This window comes from Diabrotica undecimpunctata, chromosome 2 (genome assembly GCF_040954645.1).
Source record: "Diabrotica undecimpunctata isolate CICGRU chromosome 2, icDiaUnde3, whole genome shotgun sequence".
Taxonomy (NCBI): domain Eukaryota; kingdom Metazoa; phylum Arthropoda; class Insecta; order Coleoptera; family Chrysomelidae; genus Diabrotica; species Diabrotica undecimpunctata.
The window spans coordinates 138,975,323-138,999,474 of NC_092804.1; the positions used below are offsets into that span (position 1 = coordinate 138,975,323).

The 24,152-nt window shown below is 32.0% G+C and overlaps 1 protein-coding gene across 1 annotated transcript; it reads left to right on the plus strand.

The window, feature by feature from the left end:
- The first annotated feature begins 1,490 nt into the window (after positions 1 to 1,490).
- On the plus strand, positions 1,491 to 19,553 carry LOC140434938 (facilitated trehalose transporter Tret1-like). The gene is made up of 2 exons (XM_072523578.1): positions 1,491 to 1,866; positions 8,824 to 19,553. Exons 1-2 carry the CDS (start codon positions 1,713 to 1,715, stop codon positions 10,161 to 10,163), a joined length of 1,494 nt encoding a protein of 497 aa, XP_072379679.1. The 5' UTR covers positions 1,491 to 1,712; the 3' UTR covers positions 10,164 to 19,553.
- Positions 19,554 to 24,152: the final 4,599 nt, after the last annotated feature.

The following is a 24,152-nucleotide window of genomic DNA, read 5'->3' on the forward strand; positions in this document are numbered from 1 at the left end:
ATATATATTTAAATAGTTCAAAAGGTTGTTTTTATTCTCTACTTCTGTATTGTGTGGAGAGGTGGACCATGAATAACTACTGCTGCTGCAAAAATAGTAGTAATCGAACTATATATAGACTATATAAACTATACAAGAATATTAAAAATACTCTGGACTGATAAAATAAAAAATGCAAAGTTACTTGGAAAAATGAATGAGAAAAGGAAAATATTTACTGTTGACCAATTACTACTCGAAAACCAAATATTTTGAACATAGTTTATGCGAAGAGACTAATATCAACTTCTACGAAACATAATCCAGAATCAAAATGTAGGAAGAAGAAGTACAGGGAGAAGACATATGACTTGGTTACGAAATTTAAGCGAGTGATTTGATTGTTTTTCTAGTCAACTGATCCGTAGAGCTGTATCTTAGATCCAAACAGTAATCATGATAGCCAAACTTTGAAATGGAAGCAGCACGCGAAGAAGAAGGAAATCCGCTGTCTTTTTTTCTTCCACTGGCAAATCTTGGACTAGAAGAACTACCATTAGTAAGTCATTGCTTGTTATTCTTTTCAGTCGTGGATAATATTGGTGTAATATATTGCGGTGATAATGAGATAACTTGAAAGATATTATCATGGCAGTCAAAAACGCAAATAAAATGATTTGATAAAAATATATCAAAAAGTTAAATTTTCTTCTTTAAGGCAGTATTTACGTATGGCTATGTAGCATGGATATTGAAGACAACAGGAAAGGCATACCATACAAATTAAAAGGAAATATCTAAGAATAGTAGTGAAGAGAGAAATTAAATAACAGGGAAAGATTAGTACTGCAGTTTATAGAACTGAGAGAAGTTGGCTCCTTAGGGAACTTACACAGAATGAACAGCAGTAAGTAACAGTACCCGTTAATAGAATACCGGAAGTAAGATGGACAAAAAAGAAAAAAACGGAAGACTTAAAGAAAATTGGGATGATTCGGTTAGGAAGATGTTAAAGCAAGGTAGCAAAACATAACATGAAGCGAAAAAAAATGGTGAAAACCAGAAAGAGCAGAAAATTTTTTGTAAAAAGGACATATTTCGAAAGTGATAGCGACCATGATAATGGCTAATCTCTGTAAGGCAAAAGAAGTGTTCGGATTTTAATTTTATTCTAATAAACCAATATTAAATGTATATTACATTACCTGGTCTTTCTAACAATATTTAGGATATAATAAAATCTTTTAATCACAATCCACTTCGTTTCAATACTTTTTGAAGAGAATATATTAGTTTTTTTTTAACAACCAAGATATAACTTAAATTTGTGTCAATGTTAGCAGAAACATAAACTTGCAAATAAATTAAAAACTATTGAATTATTTATATTTTGTCGTTTTTTTATCGTACTTTTTTAGATAGTTATAATTATCACAGTAAGAATACTAACAGAAAACAAATAGTTTACATTTTGCACACATCTGTAAATATCGGTATATCTAAAAAAGTTCCAGATTCCAACGAAGTTAATCTTCTAATAACTTAATTGACATCTACGTCAAATATAAATAAATTAAATATTTAACTAATAAAAGTCTGACAATACCAGAAGCTTAAAGTTGTTAGTATTTATATTATACATTAGAGAGGGACTATATAAATCGTCGAATACAAAACTGAGTATTACATTTTGTCCTAGTTAGATTATCAACCAATCTCTAAAGTTCTTCAAGATGTCTGCACATGAAATGTACGCTCAACCATACAAAATGAATACTTCAGATAATACTGTGTACAAACCATTAGTAAAAGATATTCCACCTGAAATAGGACATGGTCAAAAACGACCAATAACGACCTGGTTTCTCTATTTTGCTGCTATTACATGTAAGTATAGAATTAAGTACATATATTATTCTACAATTGTTTTTTTATTAACCTCACTTTTATTATAATCTATCTATACAACCTCAACCTAAATATTTAGGTAGATCTTCTTTTACTTCTTCCTACTTTATAAATAGGCTTAATGCCTGTTTTACTTCGGTTTTTAGCCTCAATTGACGTTGTCTGACCATCTTTTCCTCGGTCGTGCCAATGATCTTCTTCCATTTGGCGATTTGTCTCTTGTTATTCGTACTATTCTATTTTCTGTCATTCTTTCGATGTGTTGATTTCATTCCACTTTTCTTCTTTTGGTCCACGCGTTTATTTCCTCTATACCACATCTCGCTCGTATTTCCTCACTTCTTACTCTGTTTCTTAGAGTTTGGTTTGTTATTTTTCGTAAGACTTTCATTTCTGTTGTTTCCAGTAGTCTTTGTGTTTTCGCCGTATCTGCTTTGTTTCCGCTGTGTACGTCATTATCGGTCTTATTGTTGATTTATATACCCTGGTTTTCGTTTCCGTTGTGAGGTATTTGTTTCTCCAGATTGTGTTGTTGAGACATCCTGCTGCTCTGTTTGCCATATTTAGGTAGATAATAGACAATAAGTAATGGGACTGGGAGGGATTTAGTGATGTACCCTTTTTTTAAACTAAGTCTTTAATATTAACTATCTTTTACCCCAATTCATACACAATACAACGTTTATAATTTATAAATATTACAACTATAACTTTTCGTTTTAACCTTCGAAATGTATGCGATTTATTCAATTTTTTTTGCGAACAGATTCGGAAGCACGTTTTTCTGTGTGTTTTTTCGCGCACTTTTTGATCATTACTCATAATTACTTATCTTTGATGTATGTCAGTCAGTCGTCTTGATGCATGGCTTTATTGGTTGTAAGCCATGGAACTTTTAGTATTGTTCTTAACATTTTGAATTAAAATCTTTGTATTATTTCAATATTGGAATAGACGGCGGCTCCCCATAATTCTAGTCCATAGGTCCAAATTGATTTCAGAATGGACTTGTAGATTAATATTTTATTTTCAGTTGATAGCTTTGATTTTTTGCCTAACAGCCTAAACATGTTCCTCAACTTATGACCTAGTTGTTTCCGCTTAGTAAATATAAATGCTTTCTTCAGTTTAATCTTCTGTCCAAGTACAAACTTAGATATTTGACTTTATCACCTTGTGGGATTCCTTTACCATTTAAGGTTACAGTCGGAAAAGTCGGTGGTAAATGTTAGATGTAGTGATTTGTTTTCATTAAATTTGACTCTTCATTTTGTCATCCATTGTTGTATTTTAATTAGTTATTTTTTAGGATTTCTGAGGCTATTTTAAGATTTTTATTAGTTGATAGTATTGCCGTATCATCCGCAAAAGTAGCTGTTGTGATATGTGTATCAATTGGTAGGCCAGTTAGGATGCTTCCTAGTGGAACCCCAGCTAGAATCTGTTGTATGCTTGCATATTTATTCTCATACTTTACCTGGAAATTTCTGTTGGTGATATAAGACTTATTATATAGTAATTTGTTGGTTAACTCTATTTTAGTTTACATAAGAAACCTTTATGCCAGACTTTATCATATGTCTGACTTATGTCAAAAAATACCGCTGAATAGTACCTATGATTGCCGTCAAAGTCTTTATTGATTCTCTCTACAACTCTATAAACCTGTTGTAGTGCTGAATGTTGTTTTATGTTATGTTGGTGTAATGGTATTAGTCTTTTGTTTTCTGGTATAGGCTTAGCCTAGTAACTGTCAGCTTTTAAAAACTGAAAACCACTTTAAGAAGACTGACAGGACATTAGGACTGTACATTTTCTAGTTCTTTTTCTGACTTTAGTATAATTGTCATCTGTGCTAATTTCTACTGTGGTGTAAAATAACCTAAGCTTATTATGGAGTCAAATAGCTGTGTCAGAAATTGGAAGCCTTTCTCTAGCAGCTGCTGCAGAGGTTTTTCAGTAATAAGGTCGTATTCTGGGGCTTTTTTTGGATCGATGTTGTGTTGTGTAATATTTTTTATTTCTTTTTGTGAATCTTCTTTCAGGAAGCTATATTTAATATATAATATATACAATGTATGTAGTAGTAATGTTGAAAGATGACTACTTTAAACTTTTTCAAGAGATTCTTGATCACGATTTATCCTACATAACCCTCCCTAGTGATCCAACTAGCAATATTCAAAATAAATCTAATGCCCTAATAAAACGCTTTTGGTAAAAGAAACAAATTGATTTGAGCACAAAAAAGAGACTATCATCCTATAAAAGTGTTGTTGCTAAATTCTACACCCTCCCTAAAATCCATAAACCTACATTAAGTATGAGACCTATAGTTTCCCCCATAGGTTCACCGACTGAACATATTGTAGGCTTTCTCACTAATATTTTGACTGAAGTGTATGATTCGAATAATAATTACTACATCAAAGATTCTTTCCAAGTTGTCGAAGTTGTCGAGTTGTTTAACAGAACTGTCTTACCACAAAATTATGTTCTCGTCAGTCTAGATCTGGTCTCCCTCTTCAGTAATATTTATTTAAATGCCGTTCTCCAATCTATTCATACACACTGTAATAAATGTCTGCAGTATGTAGCATTGATTATGATATGTTTGTTGAGCTGATGGAGTTCTTGTTTAATTACACTTGTTTTTCTTTTAAGAACAAATATTATAAACAAATTTTTGGCACTCCTATGGGAGCCAGTATCTCTCCAGTTCTAGATACATATGTAATGGACGATCTGTTGGATATTGTTCTCCAGGTTGTTCCTTTAGAGACTGATCTCTTAGACAATTTCAATAACTATGACCCCCACATTCAATTTACTCTTGAAAAAGAGGATCAAAACCATCCTGTTCCTTTTCTGGACACAATGTTTATCAGAGAACTGGATACCATCATTACTATAGATTGGTATAGAAAAAAGTGTAACTCTGGGAGATATCTCAACTACCATTCTTACCACAAGTCAAGCATGAAAGTTAATCTAGTGAAACAAATGACCACAAGAGTTTGTAAACTAGCTGACCCTGTTTTTAGAAAGAATCTCAGCATCCTTTTACAATTGTTCCTAGATAATTCTTACCCCGACTCCTTACTCAGGAAAATCATCATTAACACATCTTTTGTTATACTCAACACACAAGTGAACCCTCCCCAAAATACAGGTGCTATGAAAGTTAGCTCTGATTCCCATTCACTGACTAACTATTTTCCTAAAATTTTTTTTGTATCACTTCCATTTATTAAGGATGTCTCTCCCAAATTGACCAGAATTTTTGCTCAATACTTACCAAATATAAAAATTGCTTATAAAAGTACCCTAGTTGTGGGATCTTTATACAAGTCATTGAAAGACAAAGTACCTAACTCAGATAAAAGTAATGTTGTCTACAAACTTAGCGGTTTAGGCTGTGAAGATTCTTATATGGGTCACACCTCCCAAAAAGTTTCCAGCCGTTTGACTCTTCACAAGAGGTTACACCCTGATAGATGTTCCCTAGCCACACATGCTACACATGCCAACACAACAGGGTACTCTTTCGATTTTCCAAATGTGAAAATCCTATCAACGAAGAGCAATTATTCAAAAAGATTGTTTCTCGAGATGGCTTTCATTTTTCAAGAAAAAGAAACCATTAATAAAAAGACAGATACCAACAATTGAGGTAACTTATACTCATTATTTTTAATTTTAGATAACCACAAACCTACCAATAAAGGTAATTCATCGTCAAAAATATAAGGTTTCATTATATATGAAATATAATATCTCTTCTACTTCAAAATAAGTGCTTTTGCCTATTATTTTTCAGAAAATTCAACGTCTATTAGGTATTCTATATTAAGCCACAACCAATTCTTTTGTTTCTGATAAGAATATTTATAACCTTAATTTTATATTATGACTACATGTTCTGTAATTGTTTTGTAACATAATTTTATCTAAATGTTTATGTATATGTGTTTTTAAGTATTTGTAAATATGTGTTTTATAGAAGAACGTTTTAAAAAAAAAATTTGGATAGTTTTCGCCATCATTTGTAGGAGTCAGATGAGTTGTCCATTTCATTTTATAAACACCATGACAACTAACCTCAATTAGTGTAAGATAGAAAATCATTTTTATTCTGTAATTTGTACTAATTTTGTTTATTGTAGCACCCTGATGATGCAAATAAAGATTTGCGAAAGCTTGGTAGAATAAAAAGAGTATTTCTTTGTCCTATCTTCCGCTGCATACCCAAATAGTTGTGTTTGTAGTCTAACTGATCAGCGTTGATTACAAGCGTTTATCGCTTATTCAGAATATATAAATATATATATATATATATATATATATATATATATATATATATATATATATATATATATATATAGTTGGGTATCACATGCAGCCACTTAAACTTTCTAGTTCGTTAGATTTTATTATGCAATTTGCATAATACCAGGGATTATGCAAATTTTGGTACCAAGTGGTAAATCGTGACTTCTGAAAAGAGACTTCATCTTTACGTACGCTGATCTTGCTTTCCCTATGCATTGTTTTATTTCAGGAGAGTGGTTCCATTGACTGTTTATGTTAGTACCAAGACATGTATAGCTGTTTACCCTACCAATTGGCTGTTGGTTTATTAAAAGATGTCTATTTAATATTTAGCGCTTAGTAACTTCCATGTACTTTGTTTTGTTCGTATTAAGATCCAGTCCATATTCTCGACCTATATCTGATATGCGCAACATTATTGCTTGTAAACCATCTAAGCTATCTGCAAAAACTACTGTGTCGTCAGCATATCTAATGTTGTTTAGAAGCACTCTGTTAACTAAGACGCCTTCCTGTAGTTGTCCCAGTACTTGCTCGAAGATACGCTCCGAGTACATGTTAAATAGCACCGGCGACAAAATGCATCCTTGTCTTACTCCTCTCTATATGTAAATTGTCCCTATCAATGGTCATCCAGTTTAATGTTCGCAGTTCGGTTGCATTATAAATTATATATAATTCACAAATCGTTATCATCCAAGCCCGCTTCTTTCAATATGAATATCAGCTTGTCATGTTTTACTCTATCAAATGCCTTTTTGTTGTCATATATACATCACAGTTGACATCCCTGCACCTCTAGATAAGCACTTATATAGCGAATAGAGCTTCTCGGGTGCCTAAGGTATCGAGGAATCCAAATTGTTTCCATGACACTTGTCTTTCAGATTTTTTATATATTCTGTTATGTATCACTTTTAAAAACGTTTTAAGTAAGTATCTAATTGGGCTAATTATTATGTAGTCTTCGCATGTTTTTGTATTTAATTTTTTTGGTATAATTACGAAGATCAACTTTAACCAGCTTTGGGGAATATTTCCAGTTATATAATATATTTTGTTAAATATAGCCGTTATCTATTTTATTCCTTGTTCGTCCATAAGTTTCAGGAATTCTGTATAAAAATTGTCAAGCCCTACAACTGTCCCATTTTTGTTTTTTTAATAGATGCCGTGATTTCTTCAATGGTAATTGGGGCTCCTGTTTGGCATTCTATGACATTATCTGACTTTTATTTGCAAATGTTCCTTCCACATATTTCAAGTGTCTAGTCTTTCTTTCACACTTATTAAAATTGGTTGTCTGCCAAATATCCAACTTTTCTAGGCTTGTATGTGCCTTTAGCTTCTTTATCTTTTTTGTGCATATTAAATGAATCGTGTTTCTGTTGTAATAGCTGTATTTCCGCAGATTGTTCTCTTAGCTGTGTGTCTTTAGCAATTCTGATTACTTTTTTTGATCTCTGTCTATTCTTTTGTATAATGTCTTGTCCTGATCTTTGAACTTTCGCCTCTTTTCTACCATATCCAGAATATCGTTTGTCAACCACGATTTTTTTTTTATTTTTTGTGGTTTGAGAAATTTTTCTTGTATGTCTTGTGAAACTATATGCAATTTTGGTCTATTAAATCCGTTTGAATAACGGTATTCAAATTGCTATCTATATAATGTTTTTCACATTATTTAGAACGTAACCTATATATTATTAAACAATGGGAGCAGACACTTTTTAATGATCATTTGGTATTCCCCATAGGGGCCTTTATACGAGGTAGGACGTATAGTTCCTCATAACCCAGTATATTTCACCATTTTCTCTGCATTTTTGTATAGTCTGGATATTGACCTTGTCAATTTTAGACGTCATGTAATTACACCTATCTAAATTTTTTTCCCATCTTTGTAAATATTTCGCAATGGAGATTTTTGAGGTATCTTAGAATGTTTCTGGTCCGATAAAAAGGGTACTAACTCCTTTATAAAGGAGAGTTGATTTGATTAAAATTTATTAATAGTTTTTTTTTTTTCGTATATGAGTATTGCGATCCGCAATATTACTCTCTTGCTAATCTCTACGATAACCACGATAACTAAATTATTTCTATAGCCCAGAGGAGCATAAGATCGCCCAGGTTTAAGCTCAGGCGAGATAACAACACACCATCTTTGGACCAACCTTTTATTGTTCTTACTAACTTCTCCTCTTATCTTAACTTTTCCTCTTTGATGACTTCCGATTTCGTATTACATTATTTTTATCGTTTATTTTTTTAATATTGTGTTGAAGCTATTTTCTCGTGGCACCTTGATACAATTTACTATTTTTGATGGGAATAAACCACCATCTTGTTTTACATAAATTTAAATTGTGGTTTATTTCATGTGGTAGTACATTGTGATTATCTACACGAAAAAACTATTGGTAAATCAAAAAGTGTAAAAAAAAAATTTTTTGAATTTTTTTTACTACCATATACATATCAATATTTCCCCAATACTTTAAGTTGGTACGTTTGTTTTACTTTAACATTTGATAAACAATGTCTGGCATTACTTATTATCTTTATACCTTTGTATTATAGATCTTATTTCTTTTGTTACAGCAAATTTAGCACAACTAACTTTGGGATTGATGGGAGCATGGATGTCACCAGTCTCAGAACAAATATTATCAACTGACATGGCTGTCAATCCTTTGGGCAAGCCTGTTACAATTTTACAATTATCGTTAATTGGAGCATCCCAACCATCTGGTTCTGTTATTGGACCTCTACTAATTGGAAAATGTTTTGACATATTTGGTAGGAAACCAACTTTATTATGCTTATGCTTAATCATGACAATATCTTTAATATTATTATCATTTTCTTCCATCATATACATGTACATACCTTTACTCTTCATTGTGGGACTCTGTGCCGGTGCAATGAATGTAGGCCTCCCGGTATATACAGGTGAAATAGCCGAAGACCATAACAGAGGTAGATTTACATGTTTAGTCCAAGTTGGACTTCCGATAGGAATGATGTTAAGTTTTTTAACAGGGCCATACCTCTCAGTAAAATATTACACTCTAATTTGTGCTATACCGGTTGCTCTAAATGCGATTTTGTTTGCAACCATCTTACCTGAATCGCCAATTCAACTTATTAAATTCAAACGACTATACCAAGCTCAAGATGTACTACGACGGCTCAGACAAAAATCGCCAAAGGAAGTTGAAATAGAAGTTAGCAGAATACAAAACGAGTTAGCAATAACTTCAAGTAGTAAACAAGGAGGCTGTTCCAAAATACTGTCAGACAAAAGTTCTCGTAATGGATTCATCGTGGCTGTAGGCGCTTATAATCTACTAGTATTAGGAGGCAGTCAGTCTATGACAAGTTATTTACAACCGATCTTTGACAAAGCAGATTCTCCCATTCCAAGTAATATTTGTGCTTTATTAGTAACTATAGTTCAAATATTTTGTTACCTTGGTTCATCACTTATTGTTGAAAAAGTAGGTAAAAGAAACCTTATTCTATTTTCAACCAGTACATCCATAATTCCGTTAAGTTTATTCGGTTTATATTTCCAGCTAAAATATAGCGGCTATACTTTTGTGGAACAGCATACGTGGTTTCCAGTTGTTGCCTTGGTAGTATTTGCCACAGTAAACAACATAGGAAACGCGTCTGTTCCCATTGCTCTCATGAACGATTTGTTTACAAACCAAGTCAAAGCTACCGCGGTCTCTTCAATTGTTTTAGCATTTGGAATTCTTAATTCTATTGTGACGTTCGGTATACCGCTCGTAATGGAAACTATAGGAATTCAGTGGTGCTTCTGGATTTTTGCCGGTAATTGTGTATTAGGAACAATATTTGTATATTACTTAGTACCAGAAACAGCCAATAAGACTATTTCAGAAATACAAGACATTTTAAAAAATTTAATATAATCCAATATATTTCTTCTATGTTTTAAATTTGGAACACAGTATAGTTTAGAGATGACTACTTTTATATTCAAAACTTTGTATGTAAGCACATTGCTTATAACTTATAATTATTATGTATCACAATATGTTTAGTATAGAAATTTATTTTTTGTGACCAAACGATTGCCTCACCGATCAAAGACAAAAAAGTTACCGGGCAAATAGAGCAGAATATTTTGCAGTGTGTGACCTGATTGTTTTTTAAAAAGCAGTTTTTATGGCCTATACATACCTATTTGATTAATTTTTGGTTCTTCTTCTGAGTATAATTTTTATTTTGACTTTTTTTAATACCTTATCGCTTATTATTAAATACATTTTTAATTAACTTTTTATGTCTATTTACGTCTGATGTCTTCTTCTTCTTAGCCTTCTGTCGTCCATGCTTAAACATAGGCCTCTCCCAACTCCTTCCATCGGTCTCTATCCTGAGCAACATATTTTCAATTTCTTCCGGCTATTCTTTTAATATCATCAACCGATCTCATCTGTGGTCTTCCTCTTGGTCGTTTACTTTCGTAAGGTCTCCAATGTTGTATTGTAGTATTCCAACGTTGGTCTTTTTGTCTAGCAGTGTGGCCCGCGAAGCTCCATTTAATTTTGGCAATTTTTATTGCTATGTCCTCGACTTTTGTTTTGGATCTTACCCAGTCGTTCCTCTTTTTATCTGACAATCGTATACCTAACATTGCTCTTTTCATTGTTCTTTCTGTTGTGGCTAGTTTATTCATGTTTGCCTTGGTTAGGGTCCAGGTTTGACATCCATATGTCATGATAGGAAGGATGCATTGATTGAACACTTTGCTCCTCAAGTATTGGGGTATTTTGAGGTTCTTAAGTATCCAACTAAGTTTTCCAAATCCTGCCCATGCAAGTCTTGCACTTCTAGTAATTTCCGCACTTTGACGCATAGTTATACGTCTGGGGTCATCTGTGTTTGTCATTATTTTTGTTTTTTTCATATTCATTTTTAGTCTATAATCACTATGTCGTCAGCAAATGTGAGGTGGTTTAACTTGTTGCCATTACCGTTAATACCATAGGTTGACCAATTTGTAGTTTTGGAGACGTCTTCTAGGGCTAGGTTGAAAAGTTTTGGCGATATTACGTCTCCTTGTCTCACTCCTCTCTTAATAGGGATGGGATTTGATGTAGCTTATTATATAAAAGCTTATTATATATTAGATGGACGTCTGATGTAGCTTATTATATAAAAATAAATGTGCATAGTCTTCTATGCGGATTCTGATGCGTTCATACTGATATAATTTCTCTTTCATGGTTTTATAGATGCTTTTATCACTTCAATTTCTTTTTCAAGTATCTAATAGATCTGAGTCTTCCTCATTTATTTTAGTTTAATTTATTCCATAATTATCGACATTTCTCTTCAAGATTCTTCCATTATCCATTTTTTGGACATGTTCGTAGCATATTAGTCCTTTTCTTTCAATACATACTTACCTGTTGTTGAGCCTCGTGATGATTTGTAGTTATTTCATTATTGCCAATTTTCTCTGCGGGGAATACTCCAACTGATGTTATAAAAGCATCCAATTTTTTACTGTTTTTTAGATCATTTTTTAGCTTTCTCCTCCCTAACAGAATACACCGCTTAATATTATTTTTTTTAACGTATTTTTATTAATCTATTAGTTATAAACATTGTAATATTAAGCGTCTTCTGGGTTCAAAATATAAATTGAATTTAGGTGGGTCAGTCCAATGACTGGACCTCTGGTACGGAACAAACATGACATTTCGATAAGTTTGTTAACTATTATCAAGCAAGTTTATTGCCAGGCCATTTGGATGGTTTTCTAGATGTTTTAGGTACCGAGCACTGCACTGAACTATTACTTCACTGATCGTAGATATTTGTAGATCACAATAAATATCTTTGTTTTAAAACGAACCATGGGACGTCTGTTATAGAGCTTTACACTTTAGATTGAAATTTTTTAATTATGGATATGTTGGACTTTGCTGTTGCACCCCAAAACTAGATCCCATAGATCAAGACCGGTTTGAATATTGTATTGTATACCAACAGTTTTTTACAAATTCGATGTTCTGTATATTTTTTCAAAACTTTTCTTCACTATATCAAAGACTCTATGTATTTGTTCTATTGTTGAGTACTTCTCTTTGAAACCAAACTGATGCTTCAGGATAAGATTTTTATTAGTTATTATCTTCATAAGTCTTGTCGCTATTAGCTTCTGAAATAGTTTAACAATTAAGACTCTCTGGTAAGAGACTATTAGAAAGATAAGATGTATGTTCGTAAGATGGTTTACCAGGTTTATGGATCATTAATATATCAGTAATTTTGAGCCTTATTGAGGCATTGAAAAGTTGTATCATAATAACTATTTCTTTTTCTGGTAACTCTTTTAAGATAGTTTCTGTTATAAAGTCATATGCTGGAGCTTTCTTGGTTTTTAAGCCATATTTAATGGCACTTTTTTTTTGTAACTGGTTTGCCCACCGAGCTGTTGGATTGTTGCTAGACTTTTGTAAATATGCCACTTCATCTTCTTCAGCACTAACACAGAGTAGAGGTTCAAGATATTTTCCAAAATGTCTCTTCTTTTTTTTTTGAGCCTATGTCTCGCCCATGAGCCATCTGGGTGTCGTAATGTTGAGATGTATTTTCTGGCTTGTTTTAATTTCCTGGTGGCCTTTCAAAGTGAATAATCGGTATCTGATGTTGGTGTTAAATTTAGCATATAATTTTCAACGTAGGAGTTTTTGTGCTGTACTATTATATTTTTGAGCTGTATTGCGGCTCTATTCTAGTTTATTTTATCTTGTTGTTGCCTTGTATTTTGCCATACCTTCCTTGGTCGCCTCTCTGCTTTAATTTGGTTTCTAATATTGATGGGACAGTTTCTTTTATTCTTTATATCTTTACATTCTGAAGTTGCATTCCAAGCAGCTTTTTCGAAAGGTGTAGTAAATTTGTATACTGCTATTTCAAGTTTATCTTTTATTTTTAGGGAAATATTTATTTGAAAGGTTTATTTTTTTATGTATTTTGTTCCTATACAGACAGTCGGTCTTGTGATTGTGCAGTTTCGGAGGACGTTCTTTTCAACAAAACGTTCTTGAATTTAGCGTCACTATTATCTGAAGCAATTTCTAATTAGATACAAAATTTAATTAGCCTTCTCCAAAGCCTTTGCTTACAAACAAATCAAGGCAGTCAGGGAGTTAACTGAGGTCATTGGGCCAGTAAGTAAGTGTGTAACTAGATAAGTGTTTGAGATGTAGTTCCTGCTTCACTTGAATAATGAATTTTACCCGTACTTGGTAGAGATAGTCCAGAGCCCCAATAACATGTTTTGCATTATAGTCAGCACTGGCAAGAAATCTATTACCTAGTGAATTAAAATAATTAATAAATGTTTTTTTATTCGGCGGATAGTTTGTATATTGTATAGTCCAAGCCAATCTTCTATGATAATACTTGCTTGCAGGTGTGGCTCTTTTATGTTACCAAGGTGATAGTGTTTAATCCCTTTAATTTTATTTTTTTAAGGCTGTGTTAAATAACTAGTTTGTTGTGCAGCCAAATTATTGGCTTAACTTTCCAATTCAAGACATCCTTCTATGTCCTTCTACAGCGATTTTTATTTAGTCTGTATACTGTATCTTAATAAAATTGACAAGAAATATTTCAAAGACCGTTATGAAGTACATGAGACACTTTATTCATAGAGAACTTAAATACTATAGAAAAATGAAAAGGCTAAAAAATCTAAAATGAAAATTAAAAGCATAACTAAGGAATATTTATAAATTAAAAAATAAATAAGGACATATTACAAATGACCACTACCAAGTAAAAACAATATTGATAAAGGTATTCAGCATAGCTCCACGGTAAAAGCATTTACAAAATGCGGTGTTGTTCATAGGTACACAACTCTTCTTAAGAATATATTTAATAGCGCTCAGAGCGTACTGTGGCGACACAAAACGCATTCGGAGAATGGGTATTAGGCAAAGAAACATTAGCTCTCCTTATCACCGCTTTGTTGCAAAATACTGTAGAAACAATAATTGGAAAAATATTATTGTCAACACAAATAAGGATTTTTTGAATAATTTGAGGTTTGCAGGCGACATAGTGCTTATCTCAGATTGGATAGATCATGAAGATCTTCAAAGCTCTTGTGCACGAGTTGCCTTTAAAATAAACTTTTCTAAATTTTCCAAAATACGACACATGACCAACCTTGTACTGGTCAAAAGCATTTCAGCCCTCTCTTCATTCCTGGCAGCCCGAAAGGAGTGAAGTGGTCATCATGATGTCGTGTATTGTCCATCTACATTTCAACTAATGCTATTTTGATGCCACGGGTCTTTATTATTCTGCTTATGTGGTTAATCTATTTTTTTTATCTATTTTGTGACGATTCGTTTATACACTGTACGTTACATTTAGGTACGTCTTGTTTCTGAAGCATATGTCACTGAGCTGCAGTCAAATTCTTGACTTTATCTCAGAGTTAATGTGTCTGTTTGCCAGATAGTGTTATTAAGGCATCCTGCCAGTCTATTTGCTTTTTGTATTTGATCTCTTACTTCTGTGTTCAGATCTCCATATGTAGACAGTGTAATTCTCAGGTATTATTTTTTCATGACTTGTTCAACACTGATGCCATCAATTTCTATATTACATCTGTTTGGTTCTTTGCTGGCTCAACTAATGGTACTGGAATAAATCAAAAAAATGCAACCAAACAATAGAGTTAAACAGGAGAATAGGACTAACATTGGCAACGTACAGAAAACTAAGGGAAATTTTTAGATCAAATATTCCCATGTGCTTGAAAAAGAAGGTCTTTGATTAGTGTGTGACTCTGCTTCTAGCGTATATAGCAGAAATACTTAACCTTACCAGAAAAGTAATAAATAAGATACAAGGGCAATGGAGAGATCAATGCTAAAGTATCCCTCAGAGACAGTTTTAAATCAAAAAGTTAGGAGAAAAATTATTTAGGGGCGCAGTTAAAAGAATTTTAATGCTGAAATGGAACTGGATTATTAGCGTAATTTTATGTTTTTGCAATAATAAGAGTATTTACTCGTACTTTGCTTATAGAGCAATTTTACATATCTTCATTCATAGAATAAGCGTTCTCTTTTACTTACATTATTTTTTATTTGTATGTTATCTTCGGATGAAAATTTTATCCTTATATGGTGATCCTTATAAAACAGTTCAGTGTGTTAATTAAATCTTTACAGGCGGCTTTGTTTTTTTACAATATTTAAATCAAATAGTTATAAATAAAACTAATGTCTCTAATCTATAGGTGTAATCAATTATTAAACATTAAATTTAAGTATTTGTCAACGTGTATAAATAGTCTACAAGTTGTTTAATAGGTTTGTCAGCTAAGCTAGTTTGTCTTTATTTCTTTATTATACTAATCGATTAATTTAATTTATTTTATTTATTAATTCTAGGTATAAAAATAAAATATGTTGTAAGATTTGTTATGTTGTCATCAGTCCGACATAATAAATCACGTAATAAAATTGTTTACGAGGTACCAATAAAATCTATAATCTATTTTAAGTTTATAATATATAGGGTAATCTGTTAGTAATTGAGAAGTACCATAATTCCATATTGTTTGCCCTACATGTGTTGCTCTAAGTAATAAGCCTTTTTATATTATATAATATAGATCTGGTTGATTTTTTATTCTAGTTACTAACAAAACTATCCTTTATAAAGCTATAAAAGTATCTTCCATGTTTAAAACCAAAAGTTCGTTACTTTATTTATTTAATTTATTGTATAAGAATGTGTGATAACTGAATTCTTCTTGTCGGTACCTATTAATGAAATGCAGCATTTTTGTGATTTAAATTTATTTTTCCACTCCTTATAATAATACTCCAGACGTCAGAGGCTAAAATGCTACTTGAGCTCTAAAAATTATACAAACAAGCTGAATTTTGCCGAGAATATTAATTTTGGGACCCCAAAAAAGATGCAAAAAAGTTTACCACTTTTACTCCCGGGCTTCCCCTAAAACTCCCCTCGTAGGGAGGTAAAAACGCAAAAAAAATCGATTTAACAAGAATCTGTAAACGGCAGAAAAAAATGTTTTAAATAAAAAATGTAGCTAAGGTAATTTTAAACAAAAAATATACTAGCACTTTTCGTGTAGAATAAACCGTTCTCTCACAAACAACGCTTGAAGCGAGCGTCGTATTTGAATGTCAGTTACGCACGCGAAATCAATGTTTAATAAAATTTATATCAGCTCGACGGTAAAACTTTGATATCTTTTGATTTAAGTGACCTATCGACAAAAATCAAGATGCGTTTTAAAGGTAAAGAATTCAGATTTTGTATGAAATTTTTGTATTGTGCCACAAAACAACTCAAATAAAACAAAAATAAGATTAGATAAAGGTGTTAAATAAATAAAAGTGGCGTGATTCTCATGAGATCAATACAATCTGTCCTTTTCATTGACGGGCCACTATAATGCTTTGATTAATAAAGTTAACCTTCAAAACGTATAGGCATTTGAAATATGCTTAAAAACCGTTGGATTTAAACGTTCACGTAACAAACGGTCTAAAACATTTAAAACTTAATTTTTTTCATTTATACTAGCACGTTTTTTAAAAGAACCAACCTTCTACTATAAACTTCACCCAAATCGATTTCTTGGGCGCATTTTCCGTGACGTGCGATGGTTTGTAATGTTAAACGTTAATTTCTGCGTTTCCTGTTCATATTTCAAACGCTTCATATTTGTCGCCTCAAATCAAAATTGAAATTTCATGCCATAGGTTGTAAAGATTGATCAATAAAAATAAAAATTTTACTACAACTAGTCAATGAAAGGGATCAGTACTATTGATCTCACGAGAATCGTAAAAAATGGCAAAAATCGCGCCACATTTATTTATTTAACATCTTTATGAAAACTGAGTTTATTTGCGGTCAAATTCAAAAACCACATACGAAAGCTGCACTTCTTACCTTTATAACGCATCTTGATTTTTGTCGATAGGATACTTGGATCAAAAGATATCGAATTGTTAGCCTTAGAGCTGATACAACTTATACTAAACATTGATTTCGTGCGCGTAACTGACATTGAAAATCGACAAGCGCTTCAAGCGTTGTTTCTAAGAGAACGGTTTATTCTACACAAAAACGCTGATAAACATTTTTGTTTAAAATTATGTCAGCCACATTTTTTATTTGAAACATTTTTTTCTATGGCCCACAGATTTTTGTAAATCGATTTTTTGTCTTTTAACCCCCTTCCAGGATGGTTTTAGCGATAAGCACAGGGGTAAAAGTGGTAAACTTTTTTGTGTCTTTTTTGGGTTCCCAAAATTAACATTCTCGGCCAAATTCAGCTTGTTAGTATGATTTTTTGGTGTCAACTCTTCTGATAACTGAACTAAAAGTACTAAGTAAATATACTATATTTGTCTGGATCTTGAGAACTGTATTGATCCTTCAGTATGAAGTTTATAATTCTTGTGGACATTTAGTATTGCTTTATATTATCAAACAAATATGTTTTTGAAGTCTATGCATTCTATCTATGTATTACTTATTTCAAGTTTCTGGAAATTACTTCAAAAGTAATTTTAAATAAATTCACGAATAAAATCTCTCTGAAACCCTAAGGATACGATATATTCAAATATATGTTACTGCAGAATGATAATATAAAAACGTAAAATAGACATGCACTATCTTTCTTTGATACGTTTTCAAATAAGAAGTGGAAAATATAATTATATATTATATGTGATGTAAGGATATTAACCTGTCATTAACATTTTTGCCAGCTCTCGTTATAGCTCAGGCGCAAGTTCGTCCTCGACTTACATCCCTTATAGTATAAATAACTGTTTCGTACACCTTTACACAACACTGATAGTTAAAAAACCGGTTATATAAATATTTTTCATCGTCTAAAAATTTATTATTGTGTGTTATTGCTACCAGCCACATAATTGCTTTAAAGTGTTCACAAACAACACTTTATGTTACGTGTGGGCATACAAACAGATAAATATTAATATTTTTTGGCCAGTAATAGCCTATGTTATTAATTACAAAGTATTGTATAGATCTTCTTCTTCCTATGCCGTCTCCATTAACAGAGGTTTTTGGGTACCACATTTCTAAAAGTTTCTCTTTCTTTTGCAACGTGGAATAATTCGTCTACAGTCATGTTTGTCCAGTCTCGAATATTTCGCTGCCATGACTTTCTCTTTCTACCTATTCCCTTTTTTCCATCGACTCTACCCTACATGATGACCTGTAAAAGACTATATTTATCATTCTTCAGTATGTGTCCAAGGTATGCAGTCTTGCGTACTTTTATTGTTCTCAACAATTTTTTGTCTCATCCTTCTCAGCACTTCCTCATTGGTGACCCTGGCAGTCCATGGAATTCTTAACATTCTCTGGTATATCCAAAGTTCAAAGGCATCAAGCTCCTTAACTATTTACGCTTTTAACGTCCATGTTTCTACCCCGTACAATAGTTGGGACCAGACGTACCATTCAACAAACCTCAGTCTCAGCGCAGTATTCAGATTTTTGTTACAGAACAATTGCTTGAATTTTAAGAACGCTGCCCTTGCCATTTCTATTCGTACCCTGATTATATAGATACTCAATTAAAATTGCATAAAAGTATGATATACATACTAGATATCTTCTTTTTTGGTGTCTATCCTCTGTGGATGTTGGCAATCACGTTGGTCCATACAACTTTGTTGACAGCTGCTCTAAATAGATGTATGGTAGTCATTCCTGCCCACTGTCTGATGTTCTTCAACCACGATGTCCTTCTGCGCCCTTGAGATCTTTTGCCTTCTATCTTGTCTTGTAAAATACTAGATATACGTAATGCTATTATTTGCGTTATAAATTTCTCACCTTACTACCCATCTTTCAAGCTCCTCTATTCAATAGTAAATTCCAGTTCCTAAAAATTAAAATCAATAATTCATATAAGATAATGAAAAAAGTAAGAAAATTGAAATCCCGTGGATTACTGTATTAAGAAGTAGCAATCTAATCTTATTGTACATAAATTATTTAGTAAATAAGAGAAATTTTGTTTAACCAGAAAAAATATAGAAAATTAATAGTGTATAAACTAACACTATGCATGTAAAGGTGTTTGAAACGTAGTTTTTGAGTTATTGTCACTTTTGACATATTTATATTTATCTATAACGACGTTTATATTTCTTTAAACAATGTTCTAAAGACTGATTTTTAATTTATTTTCGTATTTTAATTATATTTTGTTGTATCTGAAGTAGCTTTGTTAATAAAATTATATTTAAAATTCATGACGTCTTTATTACTTATTTTTATCCCTGGTACAATTACTCATACGTGCCGGAAAGACTTCTCTATAATATGGAAAACGCAGAAAGTATCATAAAAATTCACAGCAACATGAAGATCTAAGATATATGACATACAGTATCCAGCTTTAGTGAGAAATAATAAAAAAGGAAAAACTCTTGGCAAGAACATATATTTTATATAATTAGGAAATATCTCTCCCTCTCCTTTCGTTTCCCCATTACTGAGAATCGTGATTTGTTCCAATATTCCTAACAATTTTTCTCCATTGGTCTCTATCTTCAGCTGCTCTGAGGGCTGTGCAGAATGAGTTTCCAGATGAATTCTTAATTTGGTCGGACCATCTGGTTGGTAATCATCCTCTTGATCTTGTCTCCGGAACGTCTCCAGAAACAATTAATCTCTCCAAATTATCGTCACCTCTGCGACCCACGTGACAGAAAAATAGCAGAATACATTGCAGACATATTGTGGACAGTCTTTTTATAATTTTTAGTTGGTTTAGAATGGAAGCGTTTATCCTATGAGGTATTCAAGGTATGCGCAGCATTCTTCTCTAGCACTACGTCTAGACATCAATTTTTTTGGCGTTTGCGTCCACAAAGAGTCCAAGTCTCTGCCCCGTATTATAGAAATATTGAGAATACAAGGGCATTCACTAGTCTCATCTGGATATTTTGGGAGATCTGTCTTTCTAAACTTTAGTTAGACGACTCATCGTATTTTTTGCCAAACCAATACGTCTCCAAACCTCTGCTTTACAGTTACCATCGTTAGTTATACTAGACCCGAGATAGACAAAACTGTCCACTATCTGGTACTCCTGTAACATGTTAATCAGTTGAATAGTGTGGAATCTGTCGACCACCATTATTTTTGTCTGAGGTTTATTGATTTTCAGACCAACTTTATTGCTCTCGTACTTAAATCTTCGAAGATATTAAACATTTTTTGCTCATTTACTGCTATAAGTGTAGTGTCATTAGCAAATCTTATATTGGAGGTTTTCCTACCAGGCACTGTTACTCCACAGGCCCATCCATCTAAAGCCATCCTTGTGATAGGTTCACCATAAATGTTAAATAAGTCAGGTGGCAATAGGCATCCTTGTCTAATACCTCTCTCGACCTTAAATTGGTTTGAGAACTTCTGATCTAGTCTTACTGTTGCTATATTGGACTGGTACAGATTTATAATATTTTTAATTGAGAAATATGGACAAAGAGAAATCACCGGAAGATTTTACAAAGGTACAAGAAATTAACACGTTAATCTACAAGGCGGTCATAAGTGACCGACTATAAACCCACTAACAAGCCCGTAGCATTCATTAGTGACCAACGTAAACTATTCAAAACTTTGATTCTGATAGACCAGATGACCGCTATTTCATGCAGTACCATTTCAAATGACAATTGTGGCCCTTTGGAACACTAACTTAAGCTACGTTGACATGGGTAGTAAATCACGAGCACGAGCCACACTCGAGATGAATCTTAATATCTTCACGACTGTGGTCATGTCACGTTCGTGAAGAGTATTTTTTTGCCAAATATTAGCTTTTTGGCGAATTGTAGCAGTCACAACTGCTAACATATAATTAATTAATGTAATTTATTATTAAAATCCTAAAACCCCTCAGAATCCCGTTTATGAAACGTTTATGGGCAATAGACGATACGATGCGCGAGTGTAATCAACTAAGGTGGTCGAGAGTCGCTCGGCTAAAGGCAGTTTTGGCCAACAACTCACACTGAGAGGTTTATTTCTCCAAGCCTTTACCGGCACTTTTCGTCTTAAAATCGGGTAGAAAATCTGGGATTGGATTTAATATTTTCCCCGAACATCAAGGGAGGAATTGGAACAAATGATAAAGAATCTTGATTGAAAAACCGACTTCCAAATCTGTAGAAATTAATATTTAAGACCCGGCTTCCAAATCTACCGAAATAATTATTTAAAACCCAGATTTCACCCGAATAGGATAACGTTTAGAAGTTTAGAATATTTATTTAGAGTCCCCAAATCATCCATAAGTAAATTTATAGGAGAAGTTTTTAATTCAGATTGTGATGCTCTAAAATAATTTATTAAGGTAAGTGAAACATTATTTAACTAAACGTGGTATTGCTGTATTACATACCTCTATATTCTCAGTTTTATCTTTCTCTTATATTTTCTCCTCTAATTCTCGCTGTCTTTCCTTTTGCTTACTTTATTAAAAGCTACACAATGTTTGTGTTTTAAGTGGGCGTACAAATTGAAGAAATTTCCTGATGTTTTTAAAACTTTGGAGCAAAAAATACTCTTTATTAACTTTATTTAAATGCGACTTAACATTACTGTTGGACAATGCCATTTTTCGGTCTAGTTTTAATAACCAAAAAACAATATTCACCCTGTGTCCAAATAGCTAATAAAAAAACGAAACCAAGATAGAAAAAAGTACGTTCCTGACAGTCATAAAATATATCAAATTGTAAATCGTTCAGAGATTTATCAGTTTTTAAATGATAAAATTACAGTTTAAAATTGTTTTAGTTACTTTTAACAGATAGTTGCAGTGCAACCTCCAAGTCAACCTAGTAAACGTAACATGAGTACCAGAAACCACCTTATAATATCTATATTAATAATATAATCCATAAGGTAGCAAAGAATAGAAACAAAACTAGTTTTGGGTCAGGATTCACACTGGTTTGCATCACCTTGAGCATTTGATCCACCTTGCAGCGACCCCGATATTAATCAATTATGACTTCGAATAACACCATGAATACTACTAAGAATTCATTTCACGTCTTATATTCCAGTGTTGGCAACACATTCAAAGATCCAACAACAGAACAAGCTTTAGTACTTTCCAGTACTGAAGCAACTATTGTTTATGACTATATCATAGCCGTTGGTTCAATATTTATTCCACGTAACATATCCTTTGCTATCAGAATTGCTAACAATAGAATATGTATATATATGTATATATATATATATATATATATATATATATATATATATATATATATATATATATATATATATATATATGTATATATGTATATATGTATATATATATATATATATATATACATATATATATATATATATATATATATATATACATATATATATATATATATATACATATATATATATATATATATATATATATATATACATATATATATATATATATACATATATATATATATATACATATATATATATATATACATCTAGCGGTTAATGTAAGCTCCGTTCTAAAACGGTATTATACTAACTCCAGTAGAATATACACCGTGTATTTTATTATCTGAGTAGCGCTTTATGTAGACTCCGACCAACACGTAGGATTAAGTGGACTCCACAAAAGGATAAACCATTTGTGGGATCCGTATTTACGATATTGCATATACTTCTAAACTCCTGCGATGTTGCCAATAATTGTATTAGTAGTAGATTTTCAAATTTTACAGCAGGTACATTCTGGACCTGGAAATTTATTTAAATATCCATCAATTTAATCATGGAGGAATTTGAGGACTATTTGGCTAATTTATGTAGTTAAATATAAATTGTTAACCGACATATACCTTTATTTTACTTTTTAGTTTTAATAAACAAGGCGGTAATTTATATTACTTGTTTTATATATTTTTAAACATAAGAAAGTGTCTATTATAAACGTGGAAAAGTTAAGTTTCCATTTTTATTAATTAGTATTTTTTATTAAAAAGCATTGTCACTAAAACATTTAGTTCATAAATGTACGTACATCGGATAGAGTAATCGTGTAACAGTTTATGAAAGTAGAAGCCCCTTCGGTAGGACTATAATGCTTGTTTTCCTATTAATATAATTAAAGAAAACTCAAACAACAGGAAGATCTTTGTAATTTTTGGATTACTGCAGTTTAAGACATGCAATGTTTGTTTTATAGCGTAGTTGAATTTAAACTACAATAATTTATAAATCTATCTTTAATAACATACTTTTTTACTGCCTAATTTCAATAGATATGTCGATTTTTAATTAAAATATTTAATGCATTAAAGTCGCGTAGAGATTTTCACTAAACATTTAATTTTAAAGCTATTATTATAATAGTCCAAAAAAAAGTATAAAAGTCTAGGGAATTCAATATCCCACTATGGATTTGTTTTATAGATTATCGTAAAGCGTTCGACAGAGTCAAATGGATACACTTATGACTGATACTAAAAGAATTAGGTGTACAACAACACCTAATTTTGCTTATAACTGAACTGTACGAACACACTACTGGACCATTTAAACTAACATTAAAAGAAGATTGAAAATCAAAACGAAATATAAGTATCTGGGAAAAATTTCTCAAACGATATTAATATTAAAAGGGACTTTAAAGAGCATCTGATAAAGCATGCTAAACCTTAAGGCAACTAAACCACACAAAATGGTTATTTGAGAAAAATTATAGCTCGTTCCAGAAAGAATTGTAAATATAAACATTAATGTAGATTAAGAAGAAACGCTGAAGAAAAAAGCAGTAGCGGTTAGCCTAAATAAAGAAAGGCAAA

Excerpts from the sequence above, each read along its gene's own strand:
- LOC140434938 (XM_072523578.1), top strand. The coding sequence starts at position 1,713 with ATGTCTGCACATGAAATGTACGCTCAACCATACAAAATGAATACTTCA. Across the intron at positions 1,867-8,823 it reads CTATTTTGCTGCTATTACAT|CAAATTTAGCACAACTAACT; the intron begins GTAAGTATAGAA and ends CTTTTGTTACAG.